Source organism: Chrysemys picta, chromosome 8 (genome assembly GCF_011386835.1).
Source record: "Chrysemys picta bellii isolate R12L10 chromosome 8, ASM1138683v2, whole genome shotgun sequence".
Taxonomy (NCBI): Eukaryota; Metazoa; Chordata; order Testudines; family Emydidae; genus Chrysemys; species Chrysemys picta.
In genome coordinates this window covers 19,370,371-19,390,296 of record NC_088798.1, presented here as the reverse complement: position 1 = coordinate 19,390,296, position 19,926 = coordinate 19,370,371, and the positions used below count along the sequence as shown (strand labels likewise).

Below are 19,926 nucleotides of genomic sequence, written 5' to 3'. Positions count from 1 at the left end.
GGAACATCTTCCGCAACAAGCTGCTCAATGCTTTCGTGTGTATGCTGGGCACAGTGTTCTTGCAATTAGCCTGAATCACCTTCTCCCTTTGGTTTTCTTCACCCTGTTGGACCGTGAGAACAACACTACACCATGCTCAGCAGCCCAATAACAAAGCACTGATGGCTCAGGCCTGCTTTCATAACTATAACTCATTCACACCGCTGCTGGACTGAACCCTGAGTGACTAATACAAATACATATGTATTTGAACAAAGAAGCATGTATATTGACTTCTCTCTGATACATCATTCAGAAGGTTAAAAAAAAAAACTTATACCAAATAAAGTGTACATTCATTTACTTCACTACAGATACGCAGAAAAAATGATTTAAGGCTAAATAAACCAGACTCCAACAACTAGTCAGCCATTTTCACAACAAATGTAAGGACTACAACATTGTAAGAGTTCTTACCGGGCTGCGCCTCTGTGATCAGCAAGAAGGAAGAGAGAACAGACACCTAGTCAGAGAATGACAGATCAGTAAACAGACTTGGGTAATATGAGATTTTTCTAATTAAATAAATAGTGTTTTGAAAAGTAAACTCCTGCACCCCCACTCCTACCCGAATTTGGGTTTTGCTCATTAATGGTGATGACCTTGACCCTGCTTTTTAGAGATTTACAAGGCTGTCAGGAATTTGGGGGGTAAACTACATAAAACATTAGGCTCCAGAATCACAGTGGGATGGAAGATGTCTGTTAGGGTGCCTGAAGTTCCCAACTTTAGGTGTAATAAGTACACCACTCAGGCATCTCTACAAACATCTTCTCCCTCCCCTCATTCCTGTGGCAATGGAGCTCTCCTCCTCACAACTCAGTTCTGAAGTTAGAAACCTCTTTACAAGCACCTTCCCCCTCTCAGGAGTACTGGGCAAGCAGATGGGCTCATTTCCTTTGCTCATGTTGTCCTCCAGGCTCCTCTGTTCTCAGCTACCATACTCCTCACAATACAACCAACTCATGGAAAGCAGAGGAGCTGGGAGAGTGCACAATGGAGAAGAGTTGTCTGAACCACTCACATAAGCAGTTTCAAGAGAAAAACCATGGGAGAAAATGCATGAGATTTCTTGAGGAATCCTGAGAGATGGTATCCAACCTGTGGAGACTTAACAGGTGTGCATCTGATCTCAAGATCAAGTTCCCTTCCTCTTGTTCTGTCTTTCTTGCTTGCAATAATTCCTCAGTCCTTTAGGACCATGCCATAAAATAAAGCTGAGTCAATGGATAATTTTTCAAGAAGAGGCAAACTAAAATGATCAACGGCACTATTTTAATTATTGTTAGGGGTCATCACAACAACAGAGTGAGAGAGAGAGCTGAACACTGGTGTGTACAACGCATTCCAGATTGTCCTTGAACCCAAGAAGCCAATGATTTAGGGCAGGCACAGTCCAGACATACGGATCTCTCTCTCCCTCCCTCTGAGATAGTAATATTAGAGCTACAGGGGATAGCTAATACTCAACATGTGTGGAGTGTTTTATATATTACATTTTTCAAAGTGCTTCGCAATCAATGCTCAGTGCACCTGGGAAGGAGGTACCACATTCTTATCCAAGTTTTACAGAAGAAGAAAATGAAAAGAGATAGAGGATTAAAGGCATGACTCTGAGGTGCTGAGCAACCTTAATTCCCTCTGAGCTGAGCTGTAAGAATGGTAAGTATTACCAATATTAGAGTGACTGGAGCTTACTGCAGGACTGGGGGCACGTGATTAGCCCAGAGTCATGATGAGCTGCTATTAGAACTCATTAGTTCCAAGCTCAAAGTGTCAGGAACTAAGCACTAGGTCATGTTGCTTTGTTACAGTAAAAATATCTACCAGAAAAAACAACAGTGTGTCCTAGTGAGCCCTATAAGAATAAGCTCATTTTGTTCCTTGTTCCTGTAGCACCTGGAATGGTCTCTGCACAATTTTCAGCCACATTAGCTTCCCTTACACTATGAGACTAATAAGCTAGAGTTAGAGGCACTTGTAATTCACAGTTCAAATCTCTGACCAACAACCCACTGAAGCACTAAGCTTAAAATAAGATATTAAAAAGCACCAAGTATCTAGCTTGGGGCACTAGCCTTTCGGCTCAAGACACCTGGAGTCAAAGCCCGGGTCAGATTCCAAGTGAACAGCAGTTGGCTGGTTTAATTTTAATCCACATTTGTAAACCACAAAATGCTGCAAAGCAATTTGGTAGATAATGATTGAAAGATTGACAGTTTCTTCTCAAGAAGAAAAATCAGGGAAGAGGCATCATTAGCGCTCACAGGACCCTTCCATGAGGAGGGAAAAAACCCAGGATTTAAAAAAAGATATATTAATATAAGCATAAACCCCAAAGATTTGAAGCATCATTTCCCCATTTAAAATATATATTTAATTTACCAGGCTATAGGAAGCCTTTTGTTAAAAGAAATTAAGTATTTTTGGGTGCTGAGTCAGGTGTCAAATGGTGTTTTAAAGACACCTCAAGTCTCATCCAACTCTACAAGGCAGGATAATGGGTTATGCAGTCTATGCAGGGTGTCGTCTCATCCTGAGGCATCTTTAAACTTTGAGAACACTGCCATAAACAAGCCACAGACTTCCCCTGGGAAGAGATTCTTCAAACCCAAATCTTGTGAGGATAAAGAAACTGCAGCAGACCAGCAACTATTTCAAACACGTGGCACCTAAATACCATGGTGGTGAGTACATTATATATGCATTTGAGAAACAGACCTGGACTGAGAGGCAGTTGGTTTTGAATGCCAAGGCAACAATGAATTTTTAAAAAAAAGCTCTACAGGAGAGAAATAATTGCCATTAACAAAAAGAGGAAATATTTCCTTGGAAATTTTCAGTTGATTGAAATGAAAATCACGGGGTTTGAGAACATGCTGTCCTAGCTCAATGACGACCCTATTATCAATAAGGAAAAATACTTGTTAATGTGAGCCAATGTAAAAAGAGTGAGTGAGAATACTCAGCCAGAGGCGGAGCACAAGAAGAATGGATTATGGGGAGCAATTACCCCCTCCCACACACACACATCCAAAAAAGGTCTGAACTTGTAAGGACACAGGAGTACCCAGAACCACTACTGTACAGAGGAAGACAACCCAGTAGCAGAACAAGAAAAGAATATAATAAGCCAACACCTTGGTGTATGCTTCAGAGGTATAATGGGGTAGAAAGTTGTACATATACATGGAGTCTATCAGTATTCTCTCCTAAGTGTCTTCCAATGAATATGAAAGCCCAAGGAGGTTGTAGAATCTCCGTCACTGGAGATTTTTAAGAACAGGTTAGACAAACCTGTCAGGAATGGTCTAGTTATTACGTAGTCCTGCCTTAAGTGCAGGGGATTGGACTAGATGACGTATTGAGGTCCCTTCCAGTCCTACTTTTCTAGGATTCACTTCTACGTTTCTATGAAAATCCCTTCCCTATTTAAAGGACACTAAGTCCCAATGAGAATCTTCTATGTGTGCACCAATCAGCTAAGTTACTAGCTTCACAGACCATGTTTGGACAACACAACACAGGTGGTTATTTCTTTGGCTTGGATTTCCTTCGGTATCACTATAACTTTACCTGCTGATACAAGCAATAAAGAAGATGCCAGCATATATCTTCAGCTGACAAGTTTGGTGCAGTGGGTGGGAGGTGGGGTATGCTTTGGTACTCTGAAGCTCCCTGATCCTGGGGTTAGGAACTCCAGCAACCTCAGATATCCTTTAAATTGCTCCTAGCTGCCTATGACTCCTAAGTGCTGTACAAGTAGCTGGGAACTATGAGAGCCCACTGGTGTTCCTGTCCACATCTCCTAGAGCTACTACATAGGGGTTCCTCCTATGCTGGAGGAATCCACAGAGGGCTGGATTGGCAGGGGTTTTTGGCTGCTGTGTGCTGCCAGAGCAAAGCAAAGCAACCAGAGGAAGGCTGAACAAATGGCCTATTGTGTGTGCTTGTATATAATTGAATGTATATACATATACAGCATGTGAGTGTTACAGCAGAGATAAGTTAAAATGTATGGATAAAACTAACAGTTTCATGAAATCAGTGATAAAGTTGAGAGTAAGGTACTACATATTCTTCAAAACCATTAATATTCTTCTCGCACCTGCACAAATACCTGAAAGAGAGACAGTCTCTTTGGGTTAATGAATTTGATACAAAGTATTAACCATTTTTGAAGACAATGCTAAGCTGAACTGTGGTGTATTTACTGCACCTAGTAATCGACAGTTCCGTAACTGGGGCAAGGACATCTCCCTTTTCCCTGCCAATACACACACACATTCGTAATGTCAAATGTCACATCAGAAGTGGAGGGGGAATTTTTCAGGGACCTGTAATCTGTAATCAAGTAAAGTTAAGTTCATCTAAGGTTTTAGAAGCAACTGGCGATGTTCCAAATCAAGAACCATACAAGTTCTTATGACCTCTCTGCCACATAAGGTCGGGGATTTGAGATGTTCACATTTCTCAGTGTTTGAGGTTCTTCTGTAAAAAGAAACTGGAAAAGCCATGGTACATGTGCCATTATGGCCAATCATGCCAAAGTCACAAAGAAAGTAAATGAAGGGATCAATGTCATTTTCCCACAGTTTTCCAAGGAACCTCCTAATCTGCCTTTGAGGGTTTTTTGTTTTTTCCTTTGGTGTAGCCAACTGGTAAAAATCTTTTTCCTGTAATAAACAACTGCAACTTACTATCACCACGTATGCGTCAATCAAAATTGAAGTTACTCATGACATATCTCAGAGTTGTGTTTCAGTTATCTAGGTGTTCTGCAAACAGATGGTGTAGGGTTTTGGAACTTCAAATGCTATCAGTCAGACATGTCAAAATCACAACTGCCTTGGGCATACTCTTCTCGTTTCGCAAAGCTTCGCAGTCAGTTTGATGTACAATAAATACAGGACTGTTCAGCTGATGTTTTACTGGACTTTTCCCACAACTCTGTGATATTTGTTAATGAATACTTGTCAGTTCCACTCAAGGTAGTCTTTGCTAGGTTAGTCCTTTTTCTATGAATTAAGGAATCTGATATGATTAAGAATGTTTCATTAATGGGGTAGATGTGATAAATTTATTAGTCCAATGAGGCTTCTGTATTTGTGCAAGTTTGAGAAGAATTTTATTTTTTTAAAAAACAGAGAGCACTTCAGTGGTTTTACATAACACATGAAACCTTCATTGCATACCTTTAGAGTGCCCCTCTCATTCTCCATCCCCCTAACCCTCCACTCCCCATTATCCCAGTGACATCTCATATTTTGGTCTTTTCCCTGATCCGTATTCTCCCCTTGTTCTGCACGTATTATTTCCATTAAGGTTAATGGGAGTTGTGTGCACAATGAAGACTAGACCAGACCTCTGCATCTTTGGTTAGCTCATCTATCCTACCATGGGACAAGTCATCTCTCATTTTGAAGCAGGTAGGCCATTTTATGTATATGAATGCAGCTGTCTATTCTGCCCAGCAAGGGAAATAAGTAAAGCAGGAAAAAAAACTACGTGAAATTCAACAGACCAGTGACAAAGTCCATGGGGTCACTGGGTAAACAAAAGTACCTTAGATAATTTAAGGCATGAGTGTTTTTTTAAAAGCCAGGAGAGCATTCAAATTCTGATTTAGATTTTCTAATAAAACTTGACTGTTATTTGTGAATGGTTATGCAGACAGCTAAGATCAAAAAGTCCCAGATTTCTGGAAAAGGAACAAAAGCCACATCGATACAGACACACCACCTGCAATACAGACAGACTGCAGGAAAGCTCCACCTAAAATTTACTAATTAACTTCAAGTTGAAGTTGCAGTGGTATGGAGAAAATGAATCAGAAAGGTATTTCTGTTATAGTGGGATGTTTATAGACCAGAACCTCAGCCAGTGTCAGATGCAATAGCTCCATCAACTTCAGTGGTGCGCTACCGAGTTAGGTGAGTTAAGGATCTGGCCCTACATTTTTTTCTACGACAAGGTCTATTTGCATAGTGTTCTTCTTAGTTAGCAAGTCCTCTTATAATTTATTTATTTGATCAAGGTAGTATTTTCTTCCATATTAAAAATTAAGATGCTTTGTAAAATTTCTTAAACATTTGGTTTCTTTTAATGATGAAACAAGTGGACTTTTACTTTACTTCAAATCTATTCAAAACTATTTTGGGAGAAAAAATATTTACCATATGCCACAAGAAAACTTAAGTAATAAGAGGTACTGTAAGGTAGCAAAGTGAAGAAAGGAGAGTTCATCTTTAGAACATGTACCTAATACGCCTAAATAACTAGAACTTATCACTCAGCTTATCTTACAACCCACTTCTCAGCCCAAACATTAGCCAACAAAACTCACAAGACTCCTGACTGTCAGGAAAAATCATTGTTTTACAGATGGCAAATGAGGCAGAAAGTTCAAGGGACTTGCCCAAGGCAATAGGAGGAGTAATTATAAGAGATGAGACTAGAATTTAGAAGTTCCTCTCTTGAGATCTGGTGCTCAGACCACACAACTCATTTAATGTTCAAAACTCTGTGTAGGCCTACACATTAAGGGATGAAAATTTATAACCAAGTATTTGGCAAGAACACATTAATATTGTTAATGTTACTACAGCAGCAAAGGTTACGCTATAAACTTTTGGTTTCCCCATCATCTGTTAACTGGACATGCAATGTAATGTGCATTAAACATATCATGGGTGAAATCCTGGCCCACCCAAGTAAATGGGAAAACTTTCATTGGCTACATTGGGAACAGGATTTCATCCCATAAATCTTTGGGCAAAAACCACCCTCAAACTTTCCTCTTCTCATACAACCAAAGGGGAAAATAATTAAATTTAATGGAAGCGAAACCTAGCTCATTTTAAAAATAGCTTTGAATTAAATCCACAGGAGAAAGAATAGACACCATCATTTGTAAACAATGATATACGGTATTTGCATTTTACATTTCAGTTCTACAGACAAGTGAAAAATGGACAGAGGAAACAGAAAAAACACCAAAGGAAAGTATTCTGTTAAAAAAAAAAAGTTATAAAAAGGTAGAAAAAGAGCAAATTATTTCTTACCGGACTTTTCCTCTAAAAGAATGCAGCCAAAATAAAAAAAGAAAATGAGAAAATAAGATATTTTCTAAAAGTAATTAACACACGGAGAAACAAAAAGATCTACATCTATGGAAAGCAGCATTAAACGGACCTGTTAAACGGGCAGCAAAGTGGTAATATTTTATACAAACAGTCTGAATATTATTCAGGTAGACATAAGATTATAGTAAAAAAATAGTATACAACAACACAGCACTTTTATTTAAACCATTTACAGAAATGATTACATGCTACTGACATAGCTGGCTATTTCTAACTACACTCAAAGCTAATTTTCAATTAAAAGTTTAAATTCTTAAAAGGGTTTATACGACAGGAAAATAAAGTGCCATACTCTACAAGCTTTGACAAATGCAAGAATGATGAAAGGATCCGATCTCAAGAAGTTGCAGGCTTCTAAAAAAACATTGCACCTAAGCTCAGCACTCTAGTATTTTAGGCAGGGGATGGAGAAATAGAGCCCCGCATGACTCAAGGGAGGTGACCGCAATTGCATCTGTTTCATCAGAAGCTCTTCCATTTTTAAATAAACTTTTTCAGCAGTCTTCCTGTCCCATAGTGAGCTTCAGCTGCTATGCTAGTTAGAAAGAGATTTAAATGATGCTGCTCACAAACTTGAGAACAATGGTCCATCTAGCTCAGTATCCTGTCTTCCAACAGTTGCCAATGCCAGGTGCTTCAGAGGCAAACAAACAGTACATGGCAATTAGTGCCATCTCCAGTTGTCCACTCTCAGATTCTGGCAGTCAGAGGCTAAGGACACACAGAGCATGGGGTTGCATCCCTGACCATCTTGACTAATAGCAATTGGTGGACCTATCCTCCATGAACTTATTCTTCCAAGATCTTTTTCTTGAATGGTACAGCTAATTTAGATCACTTAACACTGAATTTCATTTGCCATTTTGTTGCCCAATCACCCAGTTTTGAGAGATCCCTTTGTAACTCCTCGCAGACTGCTTTGGACTTAAACTAACCTGAGTAATTATGTATCATCTGCAAATGTTGCCACCTCACTGCGTACCCGTTTTTCCAGATCATTTATGAAGATGTTGAACAGCACTGGTCCCAGTACAGATCGCTGGGGGACACCACTATTTACCTCTCTCCATTCTGAAAAATGACCATTTATTCCTACCCTTTATTTCTTGTCTGTCAACCAGTTACTGACCCATGAGAAACTTATCTGTATGGCCACTCCATGGAGGAACTCAGAGAATGCACTCTAAGTTCCCCCAAATGAGTAAACAACCTCTCATAAAAGACACATTTATTTATATGTCATAAATACGGTAAATCTTTACTGGAAACAACTGAAACCGCTGTATATGCTGCCATGATGATGGCTGCTGCAGCAGCTATGAAACATAATTACACTTGGAAAAAACCTCATCTCTCTAAATGAGGTATTGTCTTCCAGCCTGGCTGTATCTGATTGGTGGCCACTCTAGCAAAGGCAACCAGCACTGTTAGGTTTTAATGGGTGGTTATATTACTGCACCAAATAGGGTGATCTATCACCTTGAAGTTCAGAGGTCAGTTGTGCAAGAAATAGAAGAAATACTGCATATGGTTGAGTTTTAATTTGTAAATCAAGAAGTTAACTTTTACAGTGAATGGTGAATTTCTCTTTTATTCAGAACACATGGGTGCACGTTGGGCTTATTAACAAGTTCTCTCTAGCAAAGCTGGTTCATTTACAAAGATCTGAAGAGTCCAATGCAATGAAAATAATGATTTCAAAAGTTTTCTAATGATTTTGACAGTTTCAAAAAGTTAATACTATTCCTGTAAACGTGTATGATAGCTTATTGGGTCACCCCGACTAGCTCTGGTTTTCCTACCAGGATGTTAGGTTCAGGAAAAAAAAGTGATTTATTCAGGTAATTATTCCTCTACATATGGACAAAAGGCCATGGCACCTAAATAAAAGTGACACGATTTTCAGAGGTGGGGAATGCCTTCACATCCCAAGGTCGTCTATAAAATCTGTGAGAGCACAACACTTCTGAAAAATCAAACCACTTTTATTTGGTTGTTGCAATATTGAATCGTGATTCTATCTTTTTCAAGCATGCATGCATAAATTTAGGTCAGGACCTAACTTATTAGCTTGTACTATAAAATATACTCATTTTAGCATAAATAAACATTGCTTAAGACCACTAAAAAACCCTTACTACTTGGGGCTGGATTTTCCATGGTACAAATAGCAGGCAACATGGCAGGGATTGCAGGTAAAAAAAAAAAAATGGAAGGAGGCTGGGGATGTAAAACTCTGGATATAGTATCTGATGTCGTCAGGTTGCATCATCATCATGAACTATCCCAACAAGTAAAGAAACATAAATTAAACTACTTCCAAACAGGAAAGAATAGGTGTATTCAAGCAAGCTAGAAAGAAGCATCTATCTGACCTTATTTATGTACTGAGAGATTCTAACAAAACAGAATTGAGCGATCATATATTCAAATAGAACTGTTCCTCTGGTAGTCTGACAAAACAGAGTGATTAAAACTTAGCAGGAGGCTCTCAGCTGTTCTCTCACCAAATAACTGCAGAGGTTTCATCTCTGCTAGGGTCAGCCAAGGAAGGTTTTGTTTGGCATCTCTGTAAGGATACAGTTGACTTTGACAGGACAACATCCCACTGTTAAAATCTGTGATTCTCACCTCAAAGCAACATATTTAACAGCTTAGAACTACTTGAGTAGCTGCAGTTTTATTTTTTATGAAAAATGTGGCAAGTGACTTTCCAGCTTCCTTCCCTAGTGACTGTACAGTTCTTTTTATTTCTATAGATTATATTTATGCTTCTAGACAAGTCTAATTATTCTTTCAGACCCTCCTGGGCCCACTTCCTGCTTTCCCACTGTACCTCCTTAGATCATTTCAGCAGAGCTCCAAATGCTAAAAGGGACAGGATGCAGGTAAATATTGTCCTGACAGTAAATATCACCCCAACATCCTGTCACCATGATATTTACCTGCATCCTGTCTAGGGAAGTTGTAGAAGCTGCTTCACTCCAAGAGGAGGAAGGTTGGGTAGCCATCTGTCTTGGATGGTTTAGACACAAACTCTTGCATCTTGTCTGGAGGGTTGACCCTTGCCTTCCCTTCTAACCCTATTGTTCTATGACAAGACTAGTAAGTTTACTTTTGTTTAGTCACTAAAAGGGTTTTATCCATTTGTACAAGGATGCAGTGCTACAGGTTCAGTTCAGTTTCCTTCAGTTCTGAAAATAATACCTCCTAGCACTTCTATAATGCTTTTCATCAGTGGATCTTAAAGCACTTTAGAAAGGAAATCAGTATCATTTTCATTTTACAGATAGAGAAACTGAGACACAAGGTCACCCACAGGCTAGTAGGAGAGTCAGGAATAGAACCCAGCTCTCATAAATCTCACTCCAGCATTCAATCCACTAGGCCACACACCTCTAAGTTAACTATTAAAAAACAAACCAACCTCGTTAAGGCAACTTTTAAAATACATGCATTTTTAACTTGACAGTGTTCTTTTCCCTGAATTGCATTGACAGAATTCAATACTGTGTTTGCCCATGGGAGTGAGGCAGACAAGTTGTAGCAGGAGATTAAAAGGAAGATAGTTTGGTTGAATGCAGGCTAAAATCCTTTCACTTTGTGGACATGCACTTGCATTCAGGGTTGCTGAAACAAATTTGTGTTTGTGGGGGTGCTGAGAGCTATTGAACCAAACTGTAAACTCTGTATATGATTGAAACCACTTCAAGCCAGGGGGTGCGGCAGCATCTACGCTTGTGTTAATATTATCTCGTAAATAAAGCTACATTTTCAAGGAAGCGTACCTAATTATTGAACCAGAAAGGGGCTCTAGTATATGGACCAGATCCCCAGGTCATCATCATCAGCAATCTCTCAATTCGAGATTCACATATGGGTTTAGAGATGACTCAGGATCCTGGAACCACAGATCCACCTGCAGTAGGTACAGACATTTCCTGGCGAGTCAGCTGCCTGCTGGGAGAAAGTGCTTTCTTTTTCCTTCCTCTTCTCTCTCTCTTTTCAGCTTGGAGGGCAAGGCACTTCTCCTTGAAGCGGGCCACTGCCTGATGGAGGATGCGGTGCCATTGAGGTTGGTTGGTGGCTTGCTCCTCCCATCTTGTGATGTCCATCAGTTTTCTTGAGATACACTTTCACTGTGTCTTTGTAGCATGTCCTCTGATCATCACAGGATCTCTGACCATGGGTGAGTTGAGAATAGAGGGCTTGTTTTGGAAGGCGAGAGTCTGGCATCCGCACACAATGTCCCCCCAGCAAATTTGGTGCGTGAGGATCATTGCTTCAGTGCTGGTGACGTTGGCCTCAGTTATATCGGCCAGATGCCCGGGGCACTGTGTCTGCTTTGTGCCAAGTTGTCACTGTTCTAAGATTGCAGAAATTGAGTAAGTGAGCCAGGGAAGATCACCAGTGTGCAGGGTTGATCCTGCAGAGGGCTACATCCAACGTAGGGTTTACATGACACATGCCTTCCTTTTTCAGTGTATGAGGAAAGGGGGACATAGTTAGAACACATATCTGCTATCCAGTCCTGGCCTAAGTATTCAGCCCTTCATGGTTCTTATAGGCCAATGTACGCAAGACCAGCCCTCAGGCTAGTTTAACACAACATATGGTGGTAGCTGCTAAAAATACCACCAGAATCAGAGCAGCACAAAGGAGTGCTTTATGCCAGCTGTGCACACTGCCCCTTGACTTCTGCTGCATGTATTTTGGGAGTGTCCATGAATCTGGATCTATGCCTTCATCTTACATAACTCCATGAGTGATTCCTCATTTCAGACAGACCACATATAATCCAGTTAAATTTAATGTTAATATTTTAGGGTCAGGTCCTCCAGCTGATGTGAACTAGTGTAACTCCATTGAACTGAATAGAGCTATGCTGATTTACCGTAGCTGTGGATCAGGCTCTTAGAATCTCTCTCCCCCATTTCATCTCTGCCTAATGTTTCTTTCTAATTCACATATTTCCCTTCTATGATCGGCATCGCAGCAACTAGCCTCAAGTCTAACTTCTTCCAGGCAGTGTCAGTGGATCAGGAAGCCGCATGCTCCACAGAACAATAAAGCCATCATTCTGCACGATTTACAGTCCCCACAGCTCCCACAGCCCAGGAAATGAGAGTCCCAAATTGACTCTTGAACCTAGCTTCCGCACACAGCAACAGAATACGCTGCTGTCCTGCCTCCAGGCCAGCTGCAGCATCTTTACGATTTCATAACTGTACAAGTCAGCTCACTAGAACAAAGACTAGCCACAAACCAAACTCTGACACGTTTGCATGCAAAAGGGAAGAGCTTCATGCAGCAGCAAATTAACAAACATGAATTTGTTTGCAAAGGGACTAAATCCTGCTCCATATCAGTCAAAGGCAAAACTCCCATTCAGTGGAAAAAGCATCACAGAAACAAGGAAACAGATACTTTCATTTAATTTGTAAGTGAAAATAGGCTTTGACCTGGCAATGTATTTAGTAGTGTGTGCAGTTCTGTGGGATTTAAGTTGTGTTTTTCTTATTTCAATTTCAGGAACACAAGGCACAAGAGAGCAAGTGGCCACATGAGCCTAATTCCTTTCATGTTGCTTCACGTGAGTTTTCTTTCAAAATTATTAAAGCAGGGTAACAGCTAAGAAAAATGTGATTGCCAAGAACCGACCAAATTTTGATGCTCTCTTAATGTATCTTCATTTGCCTGCAAACATATTTCGTGGTCTTTAATATTCTTCAGATGAGATCAACCCCAAATTCATAAGCTTTAGGGCAATTAGATGACCAAAGTACAGAATTACCTGATGAGTTAGTACCACACATCTGACAATCATGAATTATGGAGATATGAGTTATTAGCGAGGGTGATGGACCTCAGAATGGGGGCTGCATTGTGGGCTAACTGCTCCAATTTATAGATTTCAAATTCTACATAGAGCAGCTGCTACTTGTGAAGAATAGCAGTACTGGAGTTTCTGCTGCTTAAAATGAGGATAAATATTTTAATCCCAGAAGCAGAAATCAGACATTGAAGAAACCTATTAGGTCTTTTTGCCCCTATCTCTGCACCTGACAGTAAAAACCCTTTGGTATATTTTTAGTGCTTTCTCTATTTTTAAATTTTCCAGTATTTGTCCTCTCCCCACAAAATGATACCCTTGCCTATACAGATACACACAGACATATGCACATTGGACTACTGTGGCTGTGATGTGGCAAAGAGAATCACAAACAGATTTGGTTTAGATGATGTTGCATGATCCTAGAAACTTTAATACAGGTTCTGGGCTTTGAATGTGAAACTCCAGGAAGCACCCTGGTCACAATGAGGAGAAAGCATTTAAAAAAAAAATCACTAAATGGGCCAATTATCAGAGTAAAACTTCCATAGAGAAACCACACAGATAGGTTATCACCAGAGTTTGGGTTTCATCCCAGATCTAAAACTCCCCACTTCAGGGAAGGATAAATGGTGTTAGACACTCACAAAACTTAGTGATGTTGCACTGGCCTAGAATAAGGAGGGTGGGGAAGACTGCAGTTTTGGTTCATTTTCCCTTTGAGTTTTGGGGTGTATTCTCATCGCAAACTCAAAGCAAGATGCCAGACTTGCAAATCCATGCAACTTCAAAAACATTTAAGCTTTACCTATGGAGAGAAATCACAGAGCTTTGCACAGCTGAATAGATTGGGATAGCAAGTCAGAGATCTTGGTAAGCTTTGAAAAAGATACATGCTAATGGAATGAAAAAGAGGAAGGATTTAATGAACTATGGTTCTTCCTTTTAGAAATCTAGATTTATTTCTTCATTAAGGAATGCACATGTAACATTGTGTATCAGTATTATTACAAAGATGCATAGGTGTGATTGTGATCTGGAAAGTAACAGATCAAAACAAGAGGTAGTTCTGATGGATTTTTATGTACTGCAGAAAATGAAACAAAAATTAAAATTAAAACGTGAGGATGAAAGAAGGAAGGTAAAAGCAGGGAAATACACGAGGCTTAATTCCGATCTTACTTTTGCCATTTTTACATTTTGTAACACCAACAACTTCAGTGGAGTTTTGCCTTATTGTCTTATTGCTATTACAGTACAATCTCAATTACTCAAGTGTCATGAGAGATACTGAGGGCCCAATTTTCCCACCCTTACCCATGCTGAGAAGTAATTTTTTACATGAATTATCCATTCCATTGATTTCAATAAGATGACTCGTACGCTACTGCCCAATGTAAGATTGGCAGTATCAGGCACTAATAAGTTTTGACATCGGAGGGAAATTTCCACGCAATTAACAGATATGAGGGGAACATGACCCTGTTTTGGATAATGGGGAGTTTCAGATAACTGGAGTTTGGATTGTCCAGATTCTACTGTAATAGCAAAGACTAATTTTTTTAAATAAGAAAATAAGAAAAAAGTATACATGTTGGGTTTTGGTCATTTGGAGATGTGTGAAACTCACTAAAATAAAAGAGTACATAGAGAAGTTGTTATAAGAAGATTCTTCATAGTATTTTAACACATTCAGGAAACTTTATAATATTTTAGCACATTCTGAACTAAAAATATCTATTAAAAAGCATGACACAATCTCCCAGAGCTATTCGTGGCTGCTGGGTGACTAAACTAAGAAATAGTGTCTAAACTAGACAAAGTGCAAAAAAAATTGTATTTAACTATGAATCAGTTTGATGCTCAATTAACAGATTTGCTGACTACTAATACAGTTAACCAGGATAGGATGTTATTGTTCTCCCAACTCTGTAAAAGATTAAAACACAAGGCACTCACCACTGGAGATGGAGAAAGTGCGATGTTGCCTATTGATGCTTTCAATTCATCTACAGTTGCTGCACTCTTAAGAATGTCTTTAGCCTGCAAAGGCTTAATCTTAATGTTAAATTTCTTGTGTGACTCTTCTTCTTCTTCTGATTCGCTTGAGGAATAAAAGTGCTTTCCTTTGGTAGGTAGATCACAGTTAAAGAATTTTTTGTTCTGCTAAGAGGTAGGCTTTTCATACAGAGTGGAGGCAAAAGAGTACCCCCATCCCCATCTTTTCAAACTCCTAAAATCAAGTTTTCAAAAAGTGCCTTAGGCCCATGCTTTAAAGTGACATAGGTGCTTAAGAAGCCTAAATCCCTCTGATTTTCCGATAAGATTTAGGGTCCTAAGTCACTTTGGAAAATGGGATTTAGATGTTTTTGAAAATTTTACTCCAACTGTACACCAGCAAGAATGGGTAACAAAGGATACACATTTTTGCCAATTCTGTCACCAGTATTCCATTTTGTCATATTTGTATATAATACACACACACACACACACGGATGTAAATTGCTGACAGCTCATAAAAGTAGGTAAAACTGCACTGTGGGATAGCATTCATTTACGAGTCGTCTTTTCCCACCAGTCAGCACTGTACCAGTTTATACTCTGTACATTAATACGTAACCAGGAAGTTTCAGTGGCAGCAGAGGAGGAAGTTATGCGGCTATTTTCCCACGGTCTACTTACTAAAGGCAGCTCACGGCACAGGCCAGATTCTTGTATGCAGTGTGGCTGCTTTGTATCGCACCATTGACACAGACTACCTGTAAAGTGAGCAAAGCCAGTAAGGGAGATCACCCCCCGTGTAAAGGGTGTAGTAGCACCAAATCTTATGCCACTAACTTTCCCTGCAACATGGATATGGTTGGAGGAAAGGGGATATAGCCACAATATCCCTTCACTGTGCCAATCCTCAGCTGTGTGTTGTATCCTGGGATAAGAGAGAATCTTCAGCCTGTTCAAACAAAATGCAGAGGTCCTGGCCAGCAGGAGGAGGATGAAGGGAGAGCACATGAGAGCTTTAAGTCTCCTTCATATGCACACCTCATACCTGTGCTCTGTGCGTCACAGTGGAGGAGATGGGCCAGTGTGTATATATTGTTCTACATTTTGAGAATATCTAAAATGTTATGACTCCTCTGTACCTGGTAAATAAAATGTATAGCTATCTTAAGGGCTTTCTAGGGTGCCTATCACACCCTAGACACATGTATTTTAAATAAAATATGTATCTACGCTTTCACAGCCTCTTACACGTCAATGTAAATGAATGGTGATTTTCAAAAGGGAAATTCATTTGTGCTTAGATTTGCTTTTAGAAAAACAAGATGTCTCCTCTTGCTCCTGCTTACGTCCATTTAAATGGATTAAAGGAAGAGTGTCAACAATTAAACAGCTATTAGATCAGCATAAACAAGCTGGAGACTAAATACAATACTTTGCACATGTCTATATTAACTTCCATCAGAGAATCACAGCATGATTTATAAACACTCACTAGTGTCACTAGTTCGTTGAGAAGGAAAGTAGTAGCACCCCCATTTTATAGATGGAGAAACTAAAGAATAGTTAGGTGACTTGCCCAAGTGAATCTATGGCAGAGCTGAAAATAGGCTTGAGAATCTAGAGATCTGGGTTCTGACCATTAGATGATGATTCTTACTTTTCAAGACTCATAAATGTAACATTTGCTCAGCTCCTCTAGTTTTAATTCTCTCTTACAAGGCCAAAGGCGTTCTGCAGAGAGATGTAAACTGCTTCTTTCCTCCAATGAATGAACACACTGCTTCTGCAATCCTTCTAGTTTCTGCCAACCCAGAGAAAAGGGCTAGAAATCTGCTTCTATTCACTGTAAGCATTATAATCAGATCTGTTTTAGTGGCATGCACTTAACGTAATTATTTCCCAGTGCACTTCCTATCCACTTACTCCTTTCTGTTAATTTCTTATGAATAAAACAAGGCAATTAGAAGTGCCTTCTGGTTAACTGTATCAGGTGATTTTCCACTGGGCTTCACTTTTAGCTGAGGAATAATAGTGTACAGAAAAATTTGAGTGACCACTCCATGAACCCATGATCATATTACAGTTTGCAAACCAAGATGTAAGGCTAACAATAAAGGATATAGCCTGGTTCTTCTGGTCTGATGCTGTATCCCTCTTCATCAAGCTCAGGTGAATTCTGGGTGGGGTATAAACAAAGCAAAGTAATTAAGTTCTTGTTAAACATTTTATTAAAGAGGAGCTTAAGCTATTTCTTCTGTCGGGAGGATATGTCAAAGGCAACACTGGGCTGATTAAGTGAGCTTTACCCAAAATTAGAAAAAAATACTACAAGCTGAAGGGAAGGCTTTGTTTATAGGAGGCTTAACATGGCTGGAGCTGCGCTTGCTAATATCTATAAACTACCCTACCATGCCAAGGTAAATGATATTGCTGTTAACTCTGGCAGTGCCAATCAAGTCCACTGCACAGAGCTGACCTGGCAAGTGTAAGGGTTTGGAGAGAAAAGAAAGGCAGGATTGTAGGAATTGCACAAGATTTTAACAGTCTCGGTTGGGTTGCTGCAGAAACTACTGCAACTATGGTCCACAGAATTAGGCAGGTAAAAAGTGCTGGGAAGAGGGATGGAAACAATGGAAGGCAGACACCAAAAATAAGAAGCCATATAGTATAGAAACACAGTCGTTCTAGGGAAGGACTTCTACTCTAGAGCCCATACATCCCAGAATAGCATTCGACCTGGCAGGCCTTTGAGCCTGTAGAATAGGCTATAGAGTCAGACCTGTAGGCAGTTAAGACAGAAGTTATTAGTGCTGCATTTAACAGTTTTGAACTGTTCGTTTCTTTGCAGGTAAACGTCCTCAATGTTCAATTGAAATGTATTTTTTTCCTCAATTAACTTTGACATATTCCATATTGATGGTATAATCGGTCTCAAATAGACCTTTCCTTATTACTCAGGGTAATTGGTACTTAATGGGTAATTTGAGCTACCCAGTCTCTGGATAATTTTACACAATCTAATTAACATCCGGATATAAAATATATTTCAGAATAAGGTTAGGTTTCAACTACACATTTGTAGGGTGATAAAATAGCTGAATTCATTTTTTTCTCCACAGTGATGTAGTTCAACAGTAAGTTTCACTCCATCACTTAAAGAGGCACACTCAGCATGAAAAAACGGGTTAGTTCCCTCATATCCATTTTTGTGGTTTTACAATTACATTTTCCTATTTTTATTGCAGGTTTTTCTCTCTCCCCTATTGCTGCAGGATACATGAACAACAGGGGAAAACTACTTATAGTTAAATCAACTGCACATGAAACATGTCAAATTCACATCAAACAAAAAAAACCTGGAGATAATATTGTTTTCATGAATCACTCCAAATTCCAGTAATCTTAGGTGTAACTCATAACAACAGGCAAAAATTTTCTGAGGGAAGTTTGCCTTGTGACAGTCCCCTCCGCTTGCTCTAGTAATAGTCATTTCCACATAATGTGGAAAGGAAAACTGTGTCTTTGTCTGAAATATGTGGTAACATTTGAGCCAGGCTGGAGTTGTGAATACTCCAGGATGTGATCTTCATTCTGAAGCGGAGAGAGTGAAATGAAGATGAGGATGCTGCATATGAAGCAAAAACACTTGGATCAGTGAAAACAGTTGTCTACCAGAGTGAGATAATCCTGCAGCATATGAAGGTATATGAATTCCTCATCACATAGCATTGACATCTATTAAATGGGGGAAGGAGATCATCCAGATACTTACATATCTTTCCCAGTCAATCTCTGCATAAAATCCATTTGGAGCTCCATTACTTTTCTTCTGTAATACATTTGAGAATAATTTTACAATTTTTAAATTCAAGAGCTAAGAATCACACACAGTCTATCTGGAGCAAACTACTGAAATCGGTCACAGAATGGCCAGACTAGCAACACTCTAAAGAAACTGGTCAGTACAGTTAGCTGATTGTGATGTCCCTATATAACAAACAGCTATTTCATACAAACAATGAAATTTTTAAAATAATGTAAAAGGCTGATTTTTTGTAACGAATAGGGCAATTCAAAATCCACAGCCCAGCAAATAAATGATGGTTTGCATTTCTGTAGAATCTTCCACATGTCTGTTTCAGTGCACTTTATAAACAACCGTTAATTGAAATCCACAACACTCCTGTGAGGAAGGGAAGCAAAATTATTAATTCATTGTGCTGTGCTGAGACACTTCAGCACGTTTATAGTGCTATAGGTTCATGACCAGCAAGTATTGGACAGATATCCACAACATCTTCACTTATTGAGTATATATAGCTTTCTTCAGATTGCAACAGTGGTAGTTGTGGGGTTACATATACATGTGTACATGTAGAAAGCCTTGTCAAAAGTAATGTTTCATTTATATAATGAGCCTCCTTGCTTAGTCATCATCCACTGCTTTAGTCTTTTCTGGAAAAAAATCATGATATGCCAACAGGTATTATTGGTTTCTGCAGAAACTAATGTTGCTTTCTTATAGGCAGTAAACTGTATTCATTGCAAAAATGGTGCTAAATGGTGCAGCAAAAGTGACTAATTTTCCACCTGAGGTGTGTGCTGGAAGTCTAAAGAGGCTCAGATTGATCTAGGGTCAAACTCTGCTATTATTTACCACACACACACACACACACCCACAAACCCCACCCAGGGCAAAAATGGTTCCCTTGTCAATATCCGTTAATTAGCAAAAACAAAAACTGATAGCTGGGCAGAGTTCTGGCCTTCGCTTGAGAACTTGTACTCTCAATGTAAATTTTAATTGCAAAGTTATAAAACATTTACCCAAAGGAGTTTATAAAAGAAACCCTAATGCACCTTTCCTCAGAGTGGCGCAGATGAAGACCACTATAATGTTCAGACAGG

General features: G+C 39.4%; 1 protein-coding gene and 1 long non-coding RNA gene across 3 annotated transcripts in view; one reads left to right on the top strand and one right to left on the bottom strand.

Annotated features, from left to right (window-relative positions):
* Nucleotides 1-19,926, bottom strand: part of SGIP1 (SH3GL interacting endocytic adaptor 1) — a 164,545-nt gene that overhangs the window by 61,227 nt on the left and 83,392 nt on the right. Inside the window, exons 6-10 of one of the 2 annotated variants that reach the window (XM_065553994.1) lie at nt 18,791-18,847; nt 17,140-17,194; nt 14,977-15,152; nt 7,104-7,115; nt 457-468 (exon numbers count right to left, since the gene is read on the bottom strand). In XM_065553994.1, the coding sequence (XP_065410066.1) occupies nt 457-468; nt 7,104-7,115; nt 14,977-15,152; nt 17,140-17,194; nt 18,791-18,847 (312 nt within the window). Of the gene's footprint in view, nt 1-456; nt 503-1,063; nt 1,451-7,103; nt 7,116-14,976; nt 15,153-17,139; nt 17,195-18,790; nt 18,848-19,926 lie in introns of those variants that run through there. The other variant, XM_065553993.1, reaches the window with a different exon arrangement.
* Nucleotides 12,368-19,792, top strand: LOC112059299 (uncharacterized). Its single transcript, XR_002888585.3, has 3 exons — nt 12,368-12,624; nt 12,717-12,777; nt 18,264-19,792. It is a non-coding gene; the product is annotated as an uncharacterized LOC112059299 (long non-coding RNA).